This window comes from Pituophis catenifer, unplaced genomic scaffold, assembly GCF_029215685.1.
Source record: "Pituophis catenifer annectens isolate HBS135680 unplaced genomic scaffold, rPitCat1.0.hap2 SCAF_1, whole genome shotgun sequence".
NCBI lineage: Eukaryota > Metazoa > Chordata > Lepidosauria > Squamata > Colubridae > Pituophis > Pituophis catenifer.
Window position 1 is genome coordinate 354252598 of NW_027256881.1, and position 20644 is coordinate 354273241.

Consider the following 20644-nt stretch of genomic DNA (forward strand, 5'->3'; position numbering starts at 1 on the left):
TTTGATCTGATTTCTAAAAAAAAATTGTGACATGAGGGAGAGTATAGTTCATTAAATAATTGTAAATGAAGTGATGTAAATAATCACAGACCATTTATTAATCTCCCACATTTTTATTTTTTATGAATGTCAGTTCACCCCAGTGAGGCCCCATGAACAACTTGGAAATATGCTTTGATGTTAAAGGTCTATTATCATCCAAAGTAAGTTTAAAAATATGTTGGGTTGGTTTCACTATGTTGGGTTGTTCTGAAGCATATTTTGCCAAGTTCCTTAACAAATTTTTCATTCAAGTGATTATTAGACTTCTTACAATTCTGCAGTTTAATTGAGCTACATTTTTTTTGCTCTCTATATACTTACTAGAGAACATACTTTATTAATAAACATGATCATGTGAAATAGATATTAATAGATATTTTCCTGCTCCTGCTACTTGTACTGTTTTTTATTCTTTTCAAATATTGTGAAAAAGAAAGATGGTTGGTTGGATGGAAGGAAGGAAGGAAGGATGAGGTGGGGAGAATAAATGGAATATATTCTGACTTGTTCATATTCAGGGAAAAAGACACAGTTGTGTGATATTCTGTTGCTTGTTTAATGAACCAATAGATAAGAATAGAGGAAATGTCTAGAAACTGCTTATTTGGGAAGGCAGAAGTCTGTGTCCTATTATATATAGACAGCAGTATATTGTCTAAAATCTCAAATGATTTGCAACAAATGTTTCATAGAATTAATATATATACTTGTGAGTACGTATTTGAAAATTTCTATTTGCTTAGCTATCATCTATCTGTCTGACCATCTATGATATATTCACAAATCAAACTTCAAGATAGTTGATAGTTTGAAAGAGAAATGAACAATTCACATGAAGACCTTGTCAGAGAGCTGCAGAACTTCTGTTTCCAGTCTGGAATAACTGAGGCCTTAAAAGATGGACAAATGCAGAGCATGCTGTAAAGTTGGGAAAAGGGGTGGCACAATGAAGAGGCATGCAAGTGGACGTAGAGACATAGTGGACAACCTGCTATGAGGAATAAATGTTGATGAACAATCAAACATGTTTAAGGAGATAGTGAGAAAGTCATGGATGGAAGGAGCTGATGAGAGTCCCTCAAAAGAATCTGAAAATGGGAAAGGGAACTATTTTTTGGCACACGGGTTTGGTGGAAGAAACAACTGTCTGCCAGGAAGGAAAGATAGATATGGAGAGCTGTACTGAGTTTTAGTTGTACTTCCTTTCTTCATTTGTAATACAAATCAGTCTTCGGTTCCTGTATCAATAATTTAGAGGACTCAATAAAATTGAGAGGAAGAGTTCACCAAATGTGTTCCTGAATATTTATTTATAAATAGCTTAGGGAACATGGAGCAGATCCAATTTCTGAGGGGAAGCTGCTCCAGACAGAAGAGCAGGGCCTGAGCTCCTTCATAGGCTTCAGTTTTGGCCAAAAGAGTTTGGAGAAGATGGAGTTGCTGGTTCCTCTGTGCCAGATCATTCAGGACTTTCAAGGATAAAACTAACGTTTTGAAAGGCCTTAGTTCAGATGTTGTATTTCTAAGTAGATTTGAGATCTTGATCATTTCTGGGTCCTGGAAATCCCATCCTTTTATTAATAGGATATTTATTTATGTATTTGTTTTTCTACATCCCAATATTATTATTATTATTTTTTAGAAATAACTCAAGGTGCTAAGATATCCAACACATCTTCTTCCTATCTTCCCCACAGCAACAACCCTGTGAGGTGGGCTGGGCATTTTGCACCTGTTCAAAAGTCCAAATGCTGTTCAAGGTCAACGCTAGAAAGCAAGCATTACAACGGTCCATTCAGGAAGTGTCCAGGGCATGAATAACTGTGAATAACAGACCCTCATGAACCAGGAATGGGTGCAACTGGCACACAAAACATGGCTCTGCAAAAGATCTCCTGGCTACAACTGCCATCTATTCTTTGGGCAGGAGGCAGGAGTTATGAAGGATCCTAGACAGTGGTGAAATCCACATTTATTTTTACTATCGGTTCTGTGGGCATGGTTTGGTGGGCGTGGTGTAGCTTGGTGGGCATGGCTTGGAGGATGTGGCAGGGAAGGATATTGCAAAATCTCCATTCCCACCCCACTCTGGGGCTAGCCAGAGGTGGCGTTTGCTGGTTCTCCAAACTACTCCAAACTTCTGCTACCGGTTCTCCAGAACCTGTCAGAACCTGCTGGATTTCACCCCTGATCCCAGATTATGTACCGAGCATGTTTGCGGCAGTGAAAGCTCATCCGATACCATAGATGGTAAAACCCCAAATCCACTTAGTATTTCAGGGTTGAGTTGAAGCCTGATTCTCCCCTCCAGAACCCCAAAGCCATCAGATCCTGAGTCAGGATTTCAACAGTGCTGCTTGGGTCACCAGGGCCAGAGATGTAGAGTAGAACATCTTCAACACACTAATAACACTTCACCCCACATAGGTGGATGATCTCACCCGGTAGCTTCTTTTACATATTAAAGAGGAGAGGAGAGGACCCGGCCCCCAACCCAAGGCGAAGGGCGAGCGGGTGGCGAGTGGGCGGTGAGTGGCGGCAGCTCCAGGGCAAGGCCGGAGTCGAGGAATGGTGCATTCCTTGACCCAGCTGAGGCAGGCAGCGAGCAGGTGGTGGCTCCGGGGCTTTGGTGAATAGTGCATCCCTGGGCCCTGGGTCCCGGCCCCTGACCCAAGGTGAAGGGCGAGTGGGTGGCGAGTGGGCAGTGAGCAGGCAGTGAGTGGGTGGTGGCTCTGGGGCAAGGCCAAAGTCTCTTTCTGGGCACGTTGGGCCATTTCCTGAAGCTGGCAGCTCCACAGCCAGCCGCTTTGCTTTTTCCCTCCTTTTCCTCACGGGAGGGTTGCATGGTGGCACCAGCAGAAGTGCTGCAGGGAAGTGGCCCAACAAGCAGAAATGCTGCACCCAGAAAGAGAGGGCAAGAGGGGCCAGTGGACTGCAGAGGCAAAGGCAAGCTCTGGGGTGGCAGCGGTGCTCCGGAAGAGAGGGTGGATGTCCCGGGGCTGTGCATGCAGTGCAGCCACCACCGCCTCTCTTGGCCCCAGCGCATGCAGAGAGGCTCAAAAAACCAGGTTACTGTTGACTTCTGGGTGGATAGGCAGAGCCTCCAGCTGCCATCGCTACTGGTTCGCCGAAATACCGGCCATCTTCGCTACTGGATCAGCTGATCCGGTCTGAACTGGGAGCATTTCATCCCTGCTTTAGAGCCAAGTAAAACACGAGGAAAACCAAACAATGAAATTTGTAGTTTGGCATTAAAATCTTTATACATACAATTTGTTAAAAGTGAAGTTGAAGAAGCCATGATACAAATTCCCAGTCCCCTGTTTTGTTGGGGAAGTAGCTAAGCACTTGGTGTTACCCCTGATTGCTCAAATCTCCACCAGTGGTGCCACAGAACTTCTCAGACATAAACCGGTCTGCTAAAATGGGGGCTATGATAGAATGGAAGGAGCCATGAGAACTCATGTGAGGCTTTCAACCAATTGCTCCAATTTCTGAAGGTCTCTTTTCTTTCAGCTTCTTCCCTATTTGAGGAAAGTCCAGTTCAACAACAGTGCTGGGGATGAAATCTCCTCCTCAGGAATTGGACTGGACTCTTCTCATTATGAACTTGTCAACTGGGTTTCCGTTCACAATAAATCAATGGCTCTGGTGAAAGTTGGGCAAATCGATCCTGGGGCTCCCCAGATCAGGATTTCACCATTAACTCTGATACGATCATCTGGCCCACAAAAGTGAGTTCAAAGGCATTGATGTAAATTCCGGGAAAGATTTGTTCTCTTCTGGAGATGCAGAACCTCCTTCTAACTGGAAAACCGGCTCTATTGGATCATAAAATATGGCAGCCATTGGGTGAAAAACCTGATCTGCACGTAACACATTTCAGGTCTGATTTGTGGCTGGTCCAGAAAGGGTTGAGATTGGGAAGAATTTTTTGAAGGTCAGGATGCCATTCGAGCAGGTAACAGTGATTTCTATGGACTATTCCCATTGTGGAATCAAATGCAGGACCTCAAAACCAAGAATCAAATCTCACTGCAGGATTTATCAGTATGCACTAAAGTAAACAATGGGAGGGATTCCTACTGACAAAAGGGATCAAGTTACTTCTGTACCTTTCTGCTGTTACTGTCCTCAAGAAAGAATTGATGTCTTAATAAAAAAGAAGCATATCACCTACGTTGCCATAGAAATTTTGATAAAGTATGCTGAGAATGAAGTACTTCAATGTTGTCTCAATTAGCACACACTCCTCCTGTTTCTATTTTGCTCACCTCGCACACCTCCAATGACTTGTTTCCCTCACACTGTTCCGTTGGGTCCTCATCATTTCCTCTTTCACCAAAGCTGTAGTTAATGTCACAAACCCTCCTTTGCATGCAGAAGTCCCAGCTCCAATCTCCAGCACCCACTGATGGGTCAGAATGCTGCTGCCCTAAATCACACAGGAGCTGATTTTTTTTGTTTTGTTTTGTTTTGTTTCAGGGGAATAATTTCCTTTGAATTCATACTTTTGATTGAAATAAAAACATGGAATTGAACAAATGAAGCATGTTTATTGCTTAGGCCATCTCAACCATTTCTCTTTTTCTCTTTCAGAGGAGAAAGGTGTGGCATGAAGAGGTGCCAGGCAGGAGAGAGGAGGAGAGTCCCAGAGGGAGAGCCAGTTTGCTGCTACCAATGTGCCCCTTGTCCAGAAGGAACCATTTCTAATCAGACAGGTAGAGCAAATGTCAAAAGCAGATCTTCCAGGATAAAGGAAGTCAATAGTTAAATCACAATTTTAATTTTGTTGTCATTTTTATTAGGATCAACATCTATCAAATCATTCATAATGTACAGCCGAATCCCTCAATTTATGGATATAATTTGTCCTAAACCCACAGGCCACCCTTCTCACTACTCAAGAATTTCTTTTTTTTTTTAATGAAATTTTATTGAATTAAGAATATATTACAATTCAAACTATATGGTTCGGCAACGTGTAGTCATATTGTATATTTACAAGTGCGGTGTCTAATCAATTATCTAATTAATTATACAGTTTGTACAAAAATTCTTATATATGAAATTAATTACTGTTTAATTAAGATATAATAATATATAGGATTAACTAATAGTTGTGTATTATTCCTCATGAGTATTAACTTTTGCATTTAATTTCCAACCACCTATACCACAAATCCCAGATCGTATAAAATTCTGAATCCTCCTTTCCATTTAATACATATGTTAATCTGCACATTTCTGCGCAGTCAAGTATCTTATTGACTATCTGTCCCTCAGTTGGTCCTCTTTTCTCTTTCCAATATCTAGCATAGGAGAGTCTAGCAGCTGTGACAATATGAATAATCAAATATTTCAAATGTTCGTTTTAGCACTCCCAGGAGATAGATTTCCAGCAGAAAATTAATATCCTCATGTAATATTTCTTGGATCCTACTCAAGAATTTCATGCAGGGTAGTCACACATCCCATTGAGAAAACTAGCTGCCACAATTTTCCTGAAAAACTTGCATTTCAGTTTTCAGTTTATTTTTTAACTGTTAGGGTGTGCTATGCTTCCTCTGTCAGTCAACTATGAAATTGATAGATCTGTCAGAGGAACAGGAGATACATCTATCCATGTCTGTTAGCACTCTCCTGTAACAACAACAACAACAAAAATCAGAACCAACAGAGTTGAAGTACAAAGCACACAACTTGAGTCAAAGAACTCTCAGTGCTTTGGTACTTCTGGATCATTCTTTCCTCTCTCCCAGCTGTGATCAATTCCTCTGTAAACCACTTTGGATCAGCATATGAGAACTTCCCCTACCACAAAACACAGTAGACATTTTTATGTCTTTCTCTGTTACATTTTAGATCTTCTCAGCACAAACACAAAAAGAATGCACAAACACACGAAAGAGTAGGATTTCTGGCTGACATATCTGTCAATCTTTTTGTGATTCCAGTAAAAATTGGGAAAGAAATGGCAATCTCTTTCACACTGAAAACCACAATAATCATGGAAGAGCCCAATAACTGGAGATGCCCTTTTTTTGCACAGGAAACAGGTCAGATTAGCTGGAGCGGAAGACATCTTTGTCTCAGGCTAAGCTAGCCAAAGTATCATCAATAATATAGAAAGAATTGCCTTCTTTCATCCACCATGAAATGCCCAGTGGGTCGTTCCATCACTTCCTTTGTGGATCTGCCATAGCAGAAAAGGAACAGTCATGCCATAGTAGAGGGAAGGAGGAATAAGGAGGGTGAAATAATGCTCAAAGGTTTGATTTCTTGACTTCAGATGCCACTCGCTGTGACCCCTGCCCAGAAGACCAATATCCCAACAAGGAAAAGGACCACTGCATTGCTAAGAAGATCCACTTCCTCTCCTATCAAGAGACCCTGGGATACACATTAGTGTCTCTCGCTCTTTCTCTCTCCACAATCTCATTGGCAGTTCTGGCAATTTTCCTTAAACATCATGACACACCAATTGTCAAGGCCAACAACTGACATCTCACCTACCTCCTCCTGGGCTCCCTCCTCTTCTGCTTCCTCCGCTCCTTCTTCTTCATTGGTCGACCCAGGAAGTTCACCTGTCTCATCTGACAAATTACTTTTGCTATTCTCTTTTCCCTCGCGGTTTCCTCTGTGTTGGCAAAAACTGTCATGGTGGTTCTGGCCTTCATGGGAACAGAACAAGGAAACTCCTAGGAAAACCACTTACTAACTCCATTGTCTTAGCCTGTCTCTTGGTCCAAGCATTTCTTTGTGCCACCTGGCTGGTAACTTCTCCCTCATTTCCCAACATGGACTTCCACTCCTTTGTAGGAGAGACCATCTTGGAATGTAATGAAGGCTCAGCTTCAATGTTTTATGCTGTCCTCGCCTACTTGGGTTTCCTGGCCAGTGTCAGTTTCACAATGGCCTTTCTGGCTAGGAAATTGCCCGACAGCTTTAACGAAGCCAAGTTCATTACTTTCAGCATGCTGATATTTTGCAGTGTGTGGATCTCATTCCTCCCCACCTACCTGAGCACCAAAGGGAAGTCCATGGTGGCCGTGGAGATCTTCTCCATCTTGGCCTCTGGGGCTGGTCTCTTGTCTTGTATCTTTTTCCCCAAATGCTACATTATCCTATTCAGGCCTGATCTGAATCAGAGAAAAAGTATAATGGGGGACAAAAATCTCTGATTTATGTGAAATGTAGTAACTTTTCTTTTGACTTTTGGGCTTTTTTAAATTTGATGTGATTTCTTAACAATAATGAAATAAGGGAGGGGCTTGTTCAGTAAAACATTAGAAATCATATAAATGTTATATAATCATCTCTGTCCAAAGATGTACCATTTTTAATTCCTGTTTGAAATTCCTTCTATTTGCATTTGAGATTTGATGCAACACAAAGTATATTATAATATTCCCTTCCTCACAATTTGTTTCATGTCTTTGTTCCTGGCCCAGCAATTTAGAAAGTCCTGCAATGTTTGAAAGTTTGAGTTTTTCGACAAGTCATGTCAAAACAATTTGGACTTTTTTTGGTGGGAGTGGTGAGATAAAATAATCAGTTGACTTGACCATGGGAATGCAATGAACATAGTGTAACTTGACCTCATCAAAGCATTTGGCAATATCTTCCATAAGATCCCAGTAGAGAAGAGAGCAAAACTGAGGCTGAAGTATGAGGCTATGAGCTAGTTGAATAAATGTATTGAAATACAGTATACTTGTAGCTAGAAGGAGACTTCAATGCTGAAGGCTTCATCCTAGTCCCTGTGCTTTTCAACACATTAAAAATGACTAGGACAATAAATTAAAATATGTCTTTATTAGAATTGCAGTTAGCAAAAAACTATGGAAGGAAAATAACACCAGAAAGAACTATTTCTCAGTTTGGCAACATTAACAATTGTGGACTTCAACTCCCAGAATTCCCCATCCAGATTGCTGACTAGGAAGATCTGGGAGTTGAAGTTCACATATCTTCAAGTTCCCATGGTTGAGAAACACTGTCACAGAGGATTGGATCAGGATTGAAAGAAGATCTCAATGAACTGGATTAAAAGAGCCTTGATAGTACAGTGGTCTACACACCCTGTCATTAACACAGCTGCCTGCAATTTCTGCTGGTTCGAATCTCTCCAAGGCTCAAGGTTGACTCAGCCTTCCATCCTTTCTAAGGTAGGTGAAATGAGGACCCCGTTTGTGGGGGCAATAAGCTGACTTTGTATAAAATATACAAAAGTATGAAGGCTATTGCTTAACGCATTGTAAGCCGCCCTGAGTCTCCGGAGAAGGGCGGCATATAAATCAAATTAAAAAAAAAATAGTCAGAATCCAACTAGATCAATTAAGCATGGACATATTCCAATCCTTCTTTTGTGTAGGAAAAAATAAAAGGAACTTGTTTAGGATAGAAAAGAGCATCCTGGGCAGCAGCACACGTGAGAAGGTTCTCTATGTCTTCATGGAGCACAAGCTGACCATGAACCAACATGAGAATCTTGTTGCTGACCCTCTGTGTCTGTTGATGCAGCTGAAAGCCCCCCGTAAATCTTGCTATGTCAACAGACATAGAATGCTAAGAATAAGAGGAATCATGGTTCTTCCATATTCTACAGTGGTTTGACCATACTTGAATATTGCATCCAGCCTCAGAGACAGACCAACACACAATGGCAGGATATAAGATGCAGGCAGGGACAGCATGCACTGAATGACTCCACCAAGTAGTTGGAACAGGAACATATGCACAGTGCATGGGCTAAACCTTCCAAAGTACACATGTGATATTTCACACAAAGTTGTGGAGAATAACAGTGCTAAAATCCTCTGGGACTTCCAGATCAAGGCAGACAGGCAGGTCCTGGCCAATCAACCAGACATAGAGGTCATAGAAGAGAAGACAGTGGTGATGATAGATGCAGCAGTGTCAAATGACAGCAAGATCAGGAAGAAGGAGGATGGGACACTGGTCCAGGATCTAAAGGATGGACTGGAGAGGATGTGGAAAGTCAAGGCCAAAGTGGTCCTAGTAGTAGTGACATTTGGGGCTGTGACACTTTAACTGTTAGAGGGACTCCAACAGATCCCAGGAATAACATAGAACTCTGGGACCAGGAGAGTGAAATGCCAGGAACAGCTAAGTTACTGTGTCCATCCTTGTCTTACTTGACTCAGTGGTGACTTTGGAGGAGAGACCCCATCTTGGACCTTCTTTATGTGAGGTGCCACAGGGGTCAGTGCAGTCCCCTCTCCTATTCTACATCTGCATGAGACCCCAGGGTAAGCTCATCCACCTCCATGTGGTGAGGTATTCTCAACATGTCAATGAAATCCAACTGTACATCTTTGCTTCTGGCAAATTAAGCAGGGCTGTGCATGTCCTGTCCTGCTCTCTGGAGGCTACGAGTGTCTGCATGGGGGAAAACAAGCTTCTAAGGAACCCCAGCAAGACTGAATGGGTTTGGGTTTTGGGGTCTCTAGTTCTAGAACTACACCATCTATGGTGCTGGGTGGGGTTGCATTGCCCCAAACAGACCCTGCAAGAAATTTGGGGTCCTCCTGGACTCACAACTCCTGCTTGAGGATCAAGCGGCAGTTATGGCTAGAAGGGCCTTTTCACAACTTTGATTATGTACCACTTGTACCCATTGCTGGACCAAGGATGCCCTGGTCACCTCTTGGTTGGACTATTGCAATGTGTTCCATATGGGCCTTCCCTTGAAGAGTATCCAGAAACTTCATCTGGCGCAAAATGCATTAGCAAGAGCAGTTATGTTTCTGGTAGATCTCATTATACCTTTGATCACTGAGCTGCATTGGTTGGCCTCATCACTCCTGAGCTTCAGACGTTCCTTCAGAACTGGTCATGCTGGCAGACTTGGGAACCCCAATAATTCTAATTTGTTTTAATAAAGGTTGTATAAAGGTTTAAGCAATGATTGTCTTCCTTATTTACAGTTTTTACTGGACTGTTGCATGCTGCTCAGAATCACTTTGCTTGAGATGGGTGGCCATATAAATTGGATCAATCAATCCATTCCATCCCTTGTCATGTGGATATAACTAAACCAGTCATTCATTATAAAGACTGGGAGGATTGCTCACACCTCCTAGGGTACAGCTGATGGCCACCATGCCCCATTAGCACCCATTCTGTCTGAACATACTAGGACACAGGCCAAACTCCATCTTCTGCTCAGGTATTCACTTTCAGGTAGGTCAAAAACTTCACTTCATTTTGACTCTCAAGACCATCTGCTCTGTGGATTAGCTACAAGGGACACAAACATGTTTTTCCCCACCTGATGTGCAAACAACATCTATTGCTCAGTGGGTAGGACAGTAGCTTTTCCTTGCAATTACCAGAAGAACAGTAATTCTTAATGTATCCCCTGAGGATTTCGACCCACAAACATCTTCAAAGGTTAAAAAAAACCTGCTTCTCCCAGTGGTGGAGAGCTTTACTTTGTCTTCCAAAGAGCTAACTCCAGGGTTCAGTGAGATTCAGTTGCTTTTTGTCTCAGAGCCAAACACAAGCAAGAGAAAGCATGATCGATTTTACAGTAGTTTATTGATTGATTCGTCTTGCAGCCTTATCATTAAAATAAAATAATATAAAATACATGGTCTAATTGCTGAGTAAGCTAGATAGGAAGATATAAAGTGATAAAATCCAAATGTGTTATTACAAAGAGATATCATATAAATGTGACCTGAGGTCATCCAGCTGGCAAGGCAGCCTCAACTGTGTAAATCTGGTGAGATTTCCGGTGTTCCCTGCAATTCAGCTTCTGCACAAACCTTGATTTCTGGTCTAGGAGGGAAGGTGAGAGAAGAAGAATGGCTGGGCTGCATCTCCTGCTGCTTCTGCTCTTCTGGCTCCTGCCCCCAATTGCTGCTGAGAAGATTCAAAGCACGTGTGCATCGCAAAAATATTTAACGTTTCACAATCCATGGGAATTTTACAGGCCTGGCGATCTGAACATTGGGGGGAATTTGCCCCTGGCAACTTCTCTGCAGTACAGCATCCCTGATTTTCAAAAGGACCCATTGCATCTTAATAATAAAATCACGTAAGTTTTACCTGGAGGGGAAAAATGTCGGGGATTGTTTTCTTTCCTTTAGATTCGGGGCCTCTTTTAAGAAATACTCGTTCTTAATGGGCACAAAATATCTTCTGGGGGCTATTAAGAAAGACGGACTCTGCTTTCTGTCTTTAAGGGCATGTTTCTCCGTTTCTCCCTTTGGGGAAATATAATATTCTGCCTCTTTTAACATTCCCCAAAATATTGCATTCTTGGGGGTGGGGGGGCTTTCCACAGGCTCTTTTAAGAAATACTCATTCTAGGGACCTTCAGATCTTTGTCTCCATAAAGAGGCAAATTCAAGAAATAGGCTAGAATTTCCTAACTTTCCAGAACTCTTCATGAGGAAGATGAGATCTCTAGCTGCCCTAGGGAAGAAGTTGCCTTATAATATTAATTTGGACCTAAAGTCGTAGTAAAAATTACTCAAAGAAAAGTTCAAACTTTCCAATGTGGATATTGCAAAAAGAACGAAACAAAACCCTCCTCAGTTTAGGAATCAGCAGAGCTGGGGATTAATGGCCTTTGGTGAGTCTGAGCTGTGACCCTCACTGGAGTCTTTCGCTCAGACCTGAAGAAGCTGCTCCGAGAGAGGAAGAAAATGATTAGGGAGGAAGAGGAGCAGCTGGGGAGGATTTCAGCCACTGGAGGAAAGTGAAGAAGGGAGAGAGGATAGAGGAGTCTAAAATGATCTGGGATAAGGACGGCCAGGCTTTTCTCCTTTCTAAGAAATCCATCCAAGTTGAGTCAAGAAACATCCTTAAAAATGCCAAAACAGCTCAGTGGAACTTGTGACTTTCTGTTCCAAGGACACACAAAAAAAGGCAAAGCCAACTTCAACAGCACACAAAATATAATGCTCCCCAATATTTTTCTCACTATAGACTCACACCCACAAACTACCAGTACTTCCTGGCCTTGGTGTTTACTGTCACGGAGGTCAACAAGGATCTGGTTCTCCTGCCCAACATCACCCTTGGCTTCCACATCTACGAGAACAGCCAGATTCAGAGGGAGATTTCCTTATACAGCCTCTCCCTGCTCTCCACACGAGGCCGAATGGTTCCAGGTTATAAATGTGACAGGGGGGACCCTCTGCTCTCTGTCATTGGGGGTGAGAGCCCCAAATCCTCAAGGCTGATGGCCTCCATCTTCAGCGTCTACAAGGTCCCACAGGTAAGTGGCCTCAATGGATATAGTATGGAATAGACAAACACACAGAAGCCAAGGATGAAAGCAAAGTTGTTGTTGGGGGGTCGGGGAAGGAATATCAGGGTTATGTGACTTAAATAATCCATCCTATATTTGAACTGATTTCTGGATTTTATATGTCAACATATATTTTATATGACCACAAAGCGATAAATATAATTCTGAAAAAGGCATTACTTCCTGACTTTCATAGAAGTTTGTCATCTTTCTGCACCTTTCAGTGAAGTTTATTCCCTGGATCAGGTGGATGTTTTGTTCCTTTGACTTCTGATCTATCACAACCGGGAAAAATAGGGAACTGGGGGCTGCTCCTAAGAAGGGAGGAAGGTGAAGCTTTCCACTCACAATGAGTCAGCCCGACTGGTGGGGCTAGAAACCGCACAATGGGGACCCAGAAAATCAAGCATTAAAATGTACTTTGTCTTTTAAAGAAGATTCTCATTTTCTCCAGCTCGGAGTTGGCTCTGAGTTCACTCAGGGAGGCAGAAGAGTTTATCCTTCCTTCTTCCGGATTAATCCCAAGGAATTTCCTCAGTACGTCGGTATAGCCCAGCTGCTCCTGTATTTCCAGTGGAACTGGGTTGGGCTTGTGGCCTCTGATGATGACAGTGGAGAACATTTCGTCTCATCTCTGGTGCCAATGCTGAAGGAGAAGGAGATCTGCCTGGCCTTCACTGAAATTATGAAATCTGATTTTTATGCTGCTCCAGGGCCGAAATTACTTTACATTTTCAACACTTGGTCTAAAAGTGAAGTGATTATTTTGTTTGCAGATTCCAGTACTATTACAAATGTACAGGCGGTTATGTTTGTTTATGAAAAACAGAGAAATGCATCACTTCTGAAAGTCTGGATCTTTACATCCAGTTGGAAACTTAATGTGTTGAACACTGAATATGCATTGAAAGTTATAAAGCCCTTCCATGGGGCTTTGCATTTTAGGGACCACACTGGGGATGTCTCAGAATTCAGCCGTTTCCTCCTGTCTTTAGACCCTTTGAACCCACAAGGGGACATTTTTCTCCCACAGTGGTGGGAAATGGTCTTTGGCTGCAAGATCTACAAACCAGGCAGGACCCCTCAAAAGGGGAGAAAACCATGTACAGGAAAGGAGGATTTACGGAGTCTGCCATCTTATGTGTTTGAAGCAAGCATGACAGGAGAAAGTTACAATATCTACAATGCCATTTATGCTGTGGCACACGCACTACATGCCATGCATGGATCCAGAGGCCCTCCAGCCATGCTGAGACTTGGAAAGAGGATCTCAAATGTCCAGTCATGGCAGGTAAATTCTGTGACTTTTTTTTAATCCATTCCATTCCCTGGACTGGATGAAGGTTTTTAATACAGTACACAGATGCTTAGACAGGAAGCTCCCCGTGTATATAATCTTGAATTAAACAATTCTATGGCATCATATCACTGCATCAAATCTGCATCAAACCAGATTAAAACAGTAATTATTAACAAAAACACAAATGAGGGGTCAGCCTATATTCCAAAGTAACAAATGGAAGATTACTAAAGGGTGATCCAATGTCCAGTCATGGAAGGTAATTTCTGCAAATCATCATCATCATCATCATCATCATCATCATCTTTAAATAGGAAGCTCCCATTGTGTATTTCTTTCATTAAATATATGTAGGGCATCATATCACTGCATCAAACCAGATTGAAACAGTATTTAAAGAAAAAACTACAGTGAAGTGAATTAAGCACAATATTTTGTTGAAGGAGGTGGAGGGGGAGAAGAGAAATAAACCAGACCAGTTGCCCACGAGATTCATGTAGGAAAGACCTTCCTAAAAGTTCTTCTGAGGTTGCCTGAGTTTCATAAGTGGTCCTTCCATGGAGGAAGCATCATCTCAGGGCAACAGAGAACATAGAACAAGATGGCAATTTTGCCAGATGCTTCAACAGTCCAAGTGGGCATATTTGCAGAACCATCTCAGTTCCCCTCAGGATGTAGTCTAGATGATGATGATGATGATGTTACCCATCATGTCTGACCTTTGGCGATTGTATGGGCCACGTCTCTCCACATCTTCCAATCTTCCACTACTTTTTAAAAAGATATTAAACTCAGTTGATTTTAACTTTGGTTTGTGTTTCTAAGGCTTAGCATGCTGTGCGACCCTCCTCGTGTCTTTAGTTTGCAATGTGTTGTCCTGAACAGCTTGTTGTGTCCAAGCAACCTCTGTCAACTTTAGCACACAGAACTGGATTCAACCTAGTCCAGTTAAAATTCATCAGATGTTTTTATTTCAAAGGCTAAAGAACGGATCTCTTTGGCCAGTGAAGTCACAAATCAGGGCAGGCCCTGTGTGGAAAAGAAATCCTTAGAGGAGCAGGGGAGTGTTAGCAAAACAGAAACAAAGAAGGAATGTTTGCTAATTGGCATATTAAAAGGAACTTAAGCCTTGGAACAAAAGTAAAAAATAACAACAAAAAGGTTATTTCAACATTTAAACAAGAAGAAAAAAGTCAAGGAAACAATTGATCCATTAATGGGAGAAAATGACAAGAAGGGGACAAGCAAACACACAATTTGGCATCAAAGGCTAAACCTTGGACCTCTCCTGGACAGTAGAATAACAAACCAGGACAGGAAATTCCTTCACATGGCCCCACTTGGTCAGATCTTGTTCCCACATTCTGCTTTCCTTGACTTCCAGCTAGAGAAAGTCATTGGGGTCGTACCCTGATGTGGTAGAAATTATTTAATCGTTCCTAAAATGCATGACTCATTTTCAAGACTTTGGGCCAAAGTCAACATTTAAAAATAGCCTAGTATCACAAGGAAGTTTGAATTTTGAAAAGTGGCAGTGACATACAGTATTTGTAGGTAGATACCATCCTGATAAAACTCAGCTGAAGAAGCTGTGATACAAATGCCCAATGCAAAAAGAGAAAATTTTGTAGGGGAAGTAGTTAAATTTTTAATGTTATTCCGGATTGCACAAATCTCCAGAAAGGAAACTCTTCTACATTCTCAGATACATACAAATCCCCTAATATGAGGGCCATCACACAACGATAGAAGCCACGGTGTCTCATGTGTGGATTTCAGCCAATTAATCCAATTTCTTCTCATTCAACTTCTTCCCTTTTTGAGGAAAATCCAGTTCAACAACAGTGCTGGAGATGAAATCTCCTTCTCAGAAAAAGGACTGGGATCTGCTCGTTATGATCTTCTCAACTGGGTTTTCCTCCCCAATCTATCTTTTGTCCACATGAAAGTTGGACAAATAGATCCTGGGGCTCCCCCAGGCCAGGATTTCAACATTAACTCCAAGGCAATTGTCTGGTCAAGAAAGGTGAGCTGGAAGATCAAATAAATTCAACAAAAGACTCATTTTCTTCTGGGGATTCAACATACCCTCCTCCTTACTAGAGAACGGGTTACTGAATCAAAACTTTGGCAACTATTTTGTAACAAAACTACTTTGCATGTAACATATTTTAGGTCTGATTTGTGCTCAAAGGTTGAGATTATTCTCAACTTCTGCTTGAAACCCAGGATGCATTTAAAGCACCCAACAGTGGTTTCCATGGATTATTCCTCTTCAGTTGGAGGCCCATAGTTGCTTGCTTTAGAAAAGCTACAGCTCAACTCACAAGCCTTCTTTGCATGCCAAACCCCAGTTCCAATCTCCAGCATCCATTGGGGGTTTGGAATGGAACTGGCCTTACTCTCCCTGTGCCTTTTCCAGGTTTCTGCTAGACCCCAGTTAACCATTTCTTTTGAAGACCTTCTGATGATGAATATAGAAATGTACAAATGAATCAATGAAGCATGTCCGTTGCTTATGCCATCTCAGCCTTTCCTCTCTTCTCTTGTAGAAGGTGCCCTTTGCCAGGTGTGGCATGAAGAGGTGCCAGGCAGGAGAGAGGAGAAGCATTCCAGAGGGCCAGCAGGTTTGCTGCTACCAATGTGACCTTTGTCCAGAAGGGACCATTTCTAATCAGACAGGTAGAGCACACTTCTAATGTAGATCTTCCAGGATCTAGAAAGCCATTCAGTAGAAACAAATATCAATTTTGTTGTTATTTTTTGTAAATTGACATCCTTCAAAATATTCATGATTTTGGGCTTCCGGTTGGCTCTGCACGTGTCTCAGACGCTCCTCCGTGAGCGCCCGATCCCCGGGATCATAAAAGCCGCCAGAACAGCCAAAAAATAGCTGTCTGGAGACTTGAAAATTCTCTCCCTGGGAAAAGGGGAGAGAGGAGAGCTGACAGGTGAAGGTAGAGCTCCCCAAGCACCCTAGGAGAAATTCTGGGGCACGAAGGGTGAGAACTCCCTAGAAGCCTGTCAATCTGCTCCGGACCTTGGACGACTCTGCTAATTAGCAGAGCAAGGCGCCGCGACCAATTCTGCAAACAACAACTGAGGGGATTTTCAACATCTTAAATTGCTGCAGGTGGAACAAGGCAGGAGAAGTCAGACTGCAAGTATCTAAACTTCACTTCATTGATCATTACCTCCTTCGGAAATAACAACTCAGTAAACTTGCAACAGGATGGTGATTGAGGCTTGAAAGGGCGTGGAAAGTGAAAGTTACAGGAAAGTTTCATTTCGTTTACAGCCTCTTGCTTGGGAAAAAATTTTGTACTGAGAGAAGGAGGATTTTAAGACATCAATTTAAAACTGGAAACAGGATTTGAGATAGTAAAGAAGGTTAAATATGTAGGGGTTTATATTATGACCACAAATATGAAACTATATCAGCACAATTATGAACCGTTGTGGCAAAAAATACAGAAAGAGATGGAAAAGTGGAAAAAATTACAATTGTCTTTGCTGGGAAGGATAGCGGCAATAAAAATGAATGTCATACCAAGGTTTTTTTTTTTTTTTTCAAATGATACCTATACTTAAAAAAGATGAAAATTTGAAGGAATGGCAGAAGGGCATAAATAAGTTTGTGTGGGCAGGGAAGAAACCGAGAGTAAATCAAAAGATAATGCAAGATACACGAGAAAGAGGAGGTGTTAAAATGCCCAATTTAAGATTGTATTATGAAGCCGCTGCCCTCTCAGCAGTTACTGATTGGATAAATTTAACGGAGGAAAGGATATTAAACATTGAAGGATATGGTCTGGTCTACGGCTGGCATGCTTATTTATTGTATGATAAGAAAGTAGATAAGACTTTTAAAAGTCATATATTAAGGAATGCTTCATTGCGTGTCTGAAAGAAGTATCAATACAAATTAAATGATAAATTACCAATATGGACAGTACCCAGACACGCGATAGAGAATATAAATGTGGAGCAAAAACAAGATAAGATTACATATAAGGAACTCCTTTATAAAGAAGGAGTTAGACTACAACTAAAATCTATGGAACAATTAAGAGAAGGAATAATAATTAGAACTTGGTTTCAGTATAGACAGCTGCAGGCCAGATGGGGAGAAGATCAGAAAATTGGTATTTTGCAACAGGATGAGAACTTGATAAAACAAATAAGAGACAAAAGTCAAAGGCATATAAAAAGGTTGTATAATGTATTAGTGGAAATAGATTCAGAAACAGAGCTAGTCAAGGATTGTATGATAAAATGGGCACAAAATATAGGAGAACCAATAATGATGGAAACATGGGAAAAGATATGGGTTAGAAATGTAAGATTTACACAAGCCCAAAATTTAAGAGAGAACTTTTATAAAATGTTTTATAGATGGCATTTAGATCCCAAAAAAACTAGCCTGTATGTATCCAAATGTACAACCTAAATGTTGGCGATGTGAGTGTGAAGATGCTACGTATTTTCATATATGGTGGACATGTAAAAAAATGAAGGCTTTTTGGATAAAAATATGGTGGATTATTCAAAATATTTTAAAGAAAAAGATCAAATTTACACCACAGGTTTTTTTTGTTGGGAATAGTTACGGATTGTACTGTGACAGAGACTAAGTTGGTTTTAAACTTAATAACAGCAGCCAGGTTACTGGTGGCACAGTATTGGAAGAAAGAAGATCCACCTACGATTGAGGAATGGACACTAAAAGTTGCACATTTGGCAGAGATGGTGAAAATTTCATCATATTTTAAAGATCACTCAAACGAAAAATATATATCGGAATGGAGAAGATGGATTGACTATATTCAAAACAAGTATCAGACTAAGAAGTTTCATATAGTTTATGAATGAAATACTTTTAATCTTTAGTTTATGTTTATAGTGTTTTGAGTTATAAGGAGTTAAAGACCTAGGGAGAATATGAAGTCAACAAATTGTTAGCAGATTTTAGCTTTATGTTTGTGAATGCTATACCCTGTGCTTGTTCTGGGAAGTCTAGGGAGGGGGGTGGGGGGAAGGGGGAGGGGGAAAGGGTGGGTGGGTGGGCAAGGGGGGTGGGATGGGGCGAGGGTGGAGGGGTGGGAGGGGAGGAGAAAATGTTTGTATCTTCTATAAAACTTTTCAATAAAAAAAAATATATTCATGATTTTCAGCAGAACCTCTGAGTTCATGGATCTAAATTGTCCTGCCCACCCCTCTCCCCAGGCCACCTGTCCTGCTCCTCAGCAATTTAATGCAAGGCAGTTTGGGACACAATTTATGTGTTGAGGAATCCTTGGTGCTCTTCATGTGTTACCTCCTCGACTTTCTACTCCTTCTCTTACAACCCATTGAGAAATCCCATTACAAATCTTTTCACGAAGGAGTGTGAGGTTCAAGCTCTAATATTTATTATCTAGAGTATGTTTGTTCAGTCCCAGGAAATTGATAGACCTGTTGGAAAATGAGAAGTTCTATCCAGGTATGTCTTCTTCTTCTCTGCAAGAAAATTCTGAAAGAGTAAATGTCAGCCCTGGAGGCCATCTTTTCTGTTGGATTTTCAGGGCTGCCACACTTAGTGCTGTGGGAAAGTGGTGGTGGTGGTGGTGGGAGGGTTACATGGAGTTAATAGAGTTATTTATCCAGAACAACATTCTTTTCTCTGAGAGTCAAGGACATCGAGCCTGCACCTGGTGTGGCTTGACTGGGAGGCATCTCCAGTTGGGACGATGGATTGATTGGACCATATGATGGACATGTGGGTGCAGGGGAAGGGACTTTGACTTTCTTTTTCAGCTTTCAGCTTTGGGTTTTCCCAGATGTGCCAATATGACATGTCTAATAAAATGGATTTTTGAGGAATTGCTTGTCTCAGAGACTTATTTGGTTGTGGGTGTTACTTGGAACCCTGACAGTAAACAAAAAACACAAAGCAGAGAATTTGAGCCAAAAAGCTGAAAGCAACCTTACCTCTGGCTAACCTGTCATCAGGGTTATCAGTAAAGGATGATTAGCCCTTTTTGATACATCATGAAATACAAAATGACTCTTGATTTCAGATGCAGCTCGCTGTGACCCCTGCCCAGAAGACCAATATCCCAACATGGACAAGGACCACTGCATTGCGAAGAAGATCCACTTCCTCTCCTATCAAGACCCCCTGGGATACTCTTTAGCATCTCTCGCTCTTTTTCTCTCTTTGATCACATTGGCAGTCCTAGTAATTTTCCATAAGCATCATGACACACCGATCGTCAAGGCCAACAATCGAGATCTGACATACATCCTCCTGGTCTCCCTCCTGCTCTGTTTCCTCTGTTCCTTCCTTTTCATTGGTCAACCGAGGAAGCTCACCTGTCTCTTCCAACAAACTGCCTTTGCCATTCTCTTTTCCCTTGCAGTTTCCTCTGTCTTGGCAAAAACTGTCATGGTGGTTCTGGCCTTCATGGCCACCAAACCTGGAAACAAGTCAAGGAAACTCTTAGGAAAACCACTGACCAACTCCATTGTCATAGCCTGTCCCCTGGTCCAAGCAGTCCTTTGTGCCACCTGGCTGGTAACCACTCCCCCATTTCCTAATATGGACTTCCATTCCTTGACTGGAGAGACCATTTTGGAATGTAATGAAGGCTCAGCTTTGTCGTTTTATGCTGTCCTTGCCTACCTGGGTTTCCTAGCCCTCATCAGCTTCATGGTGGCCTTTCTGGCTAGGAAATTGCCCGACAGCTTTAATGAAGCCAAGTTCATTACTTTTAGCATGCTGGTCTTTTGCAGTGTGTGGATCACCTTCCTGCCGACCTATCTGAGCACCAAAGGGAAGTCCATGGTGGCCGTGGAGATCTTCTCCATCTTGGCCTCTGGGGCTGGTCTCTTGTCTTGTATCTTTTTCCCCAAATGCTACATTATCCTATTTAGACCCCACCTCAATTGTAGAGAAAATATGATAAGAAACAAAAATCTCTAATTACTGCAGTTCTTGAGAATTTTTATTTCGATTTTTGGACTTTTTTATT

General features: G+C 41.8%; 1 protein-coding gene across 1 annotated transcript; it reads left to right on the forward strand.

The window, feature by feature from the left end:
* Positions 1-6842: 6842 nt before the first annotated feature.
* On the forward strand, positions 6843-20595 carry LOC139313797 (vomeronasal type-2 receptor 26-like). The gene is made up of 9 exons (XM_070939265.1): positions 6843-7035; positions 8420-8581; positions 8837-9066; positions 10238-10251; positions 12007-12298; positions 12786-13619; positions 15436-15657; positions 16184-16313; positions 19691-20595. The coding sequence occupies exons 1-9, from the start codon at positions 6843-6845 to the stop codon at positions 20593-20595; spliced, it is 2982 nt and encodes a 993-aa protein (XP_070795366.1).
* Positions 20596-20644: the final 49 nt, after the last annotated feature.

Coding starts and splice junctions, on each gene's coding strand:
- LOC139313797 (XM_070939265.1), top strand. CDS start 6,843: ATGGACTTCCACTCCTTTGTAGGAGAGACCATCTTGGAATGTAATGAA. Junction 12,299..12,785: donor GCGTCTACAAGGTCCCACAG/GTAAGTGGCCTC, acceptor CATTTTCTCCAG/CTCGGAGTTGGCTCTGAGTT. Junction 13,620..15,435: donor TCTCAAATGTCCAGTCATGG/CAGGTAAATTCT, acceptor TTTCTTCTCATT/CAACTTCTTCCCTTTTTGAG.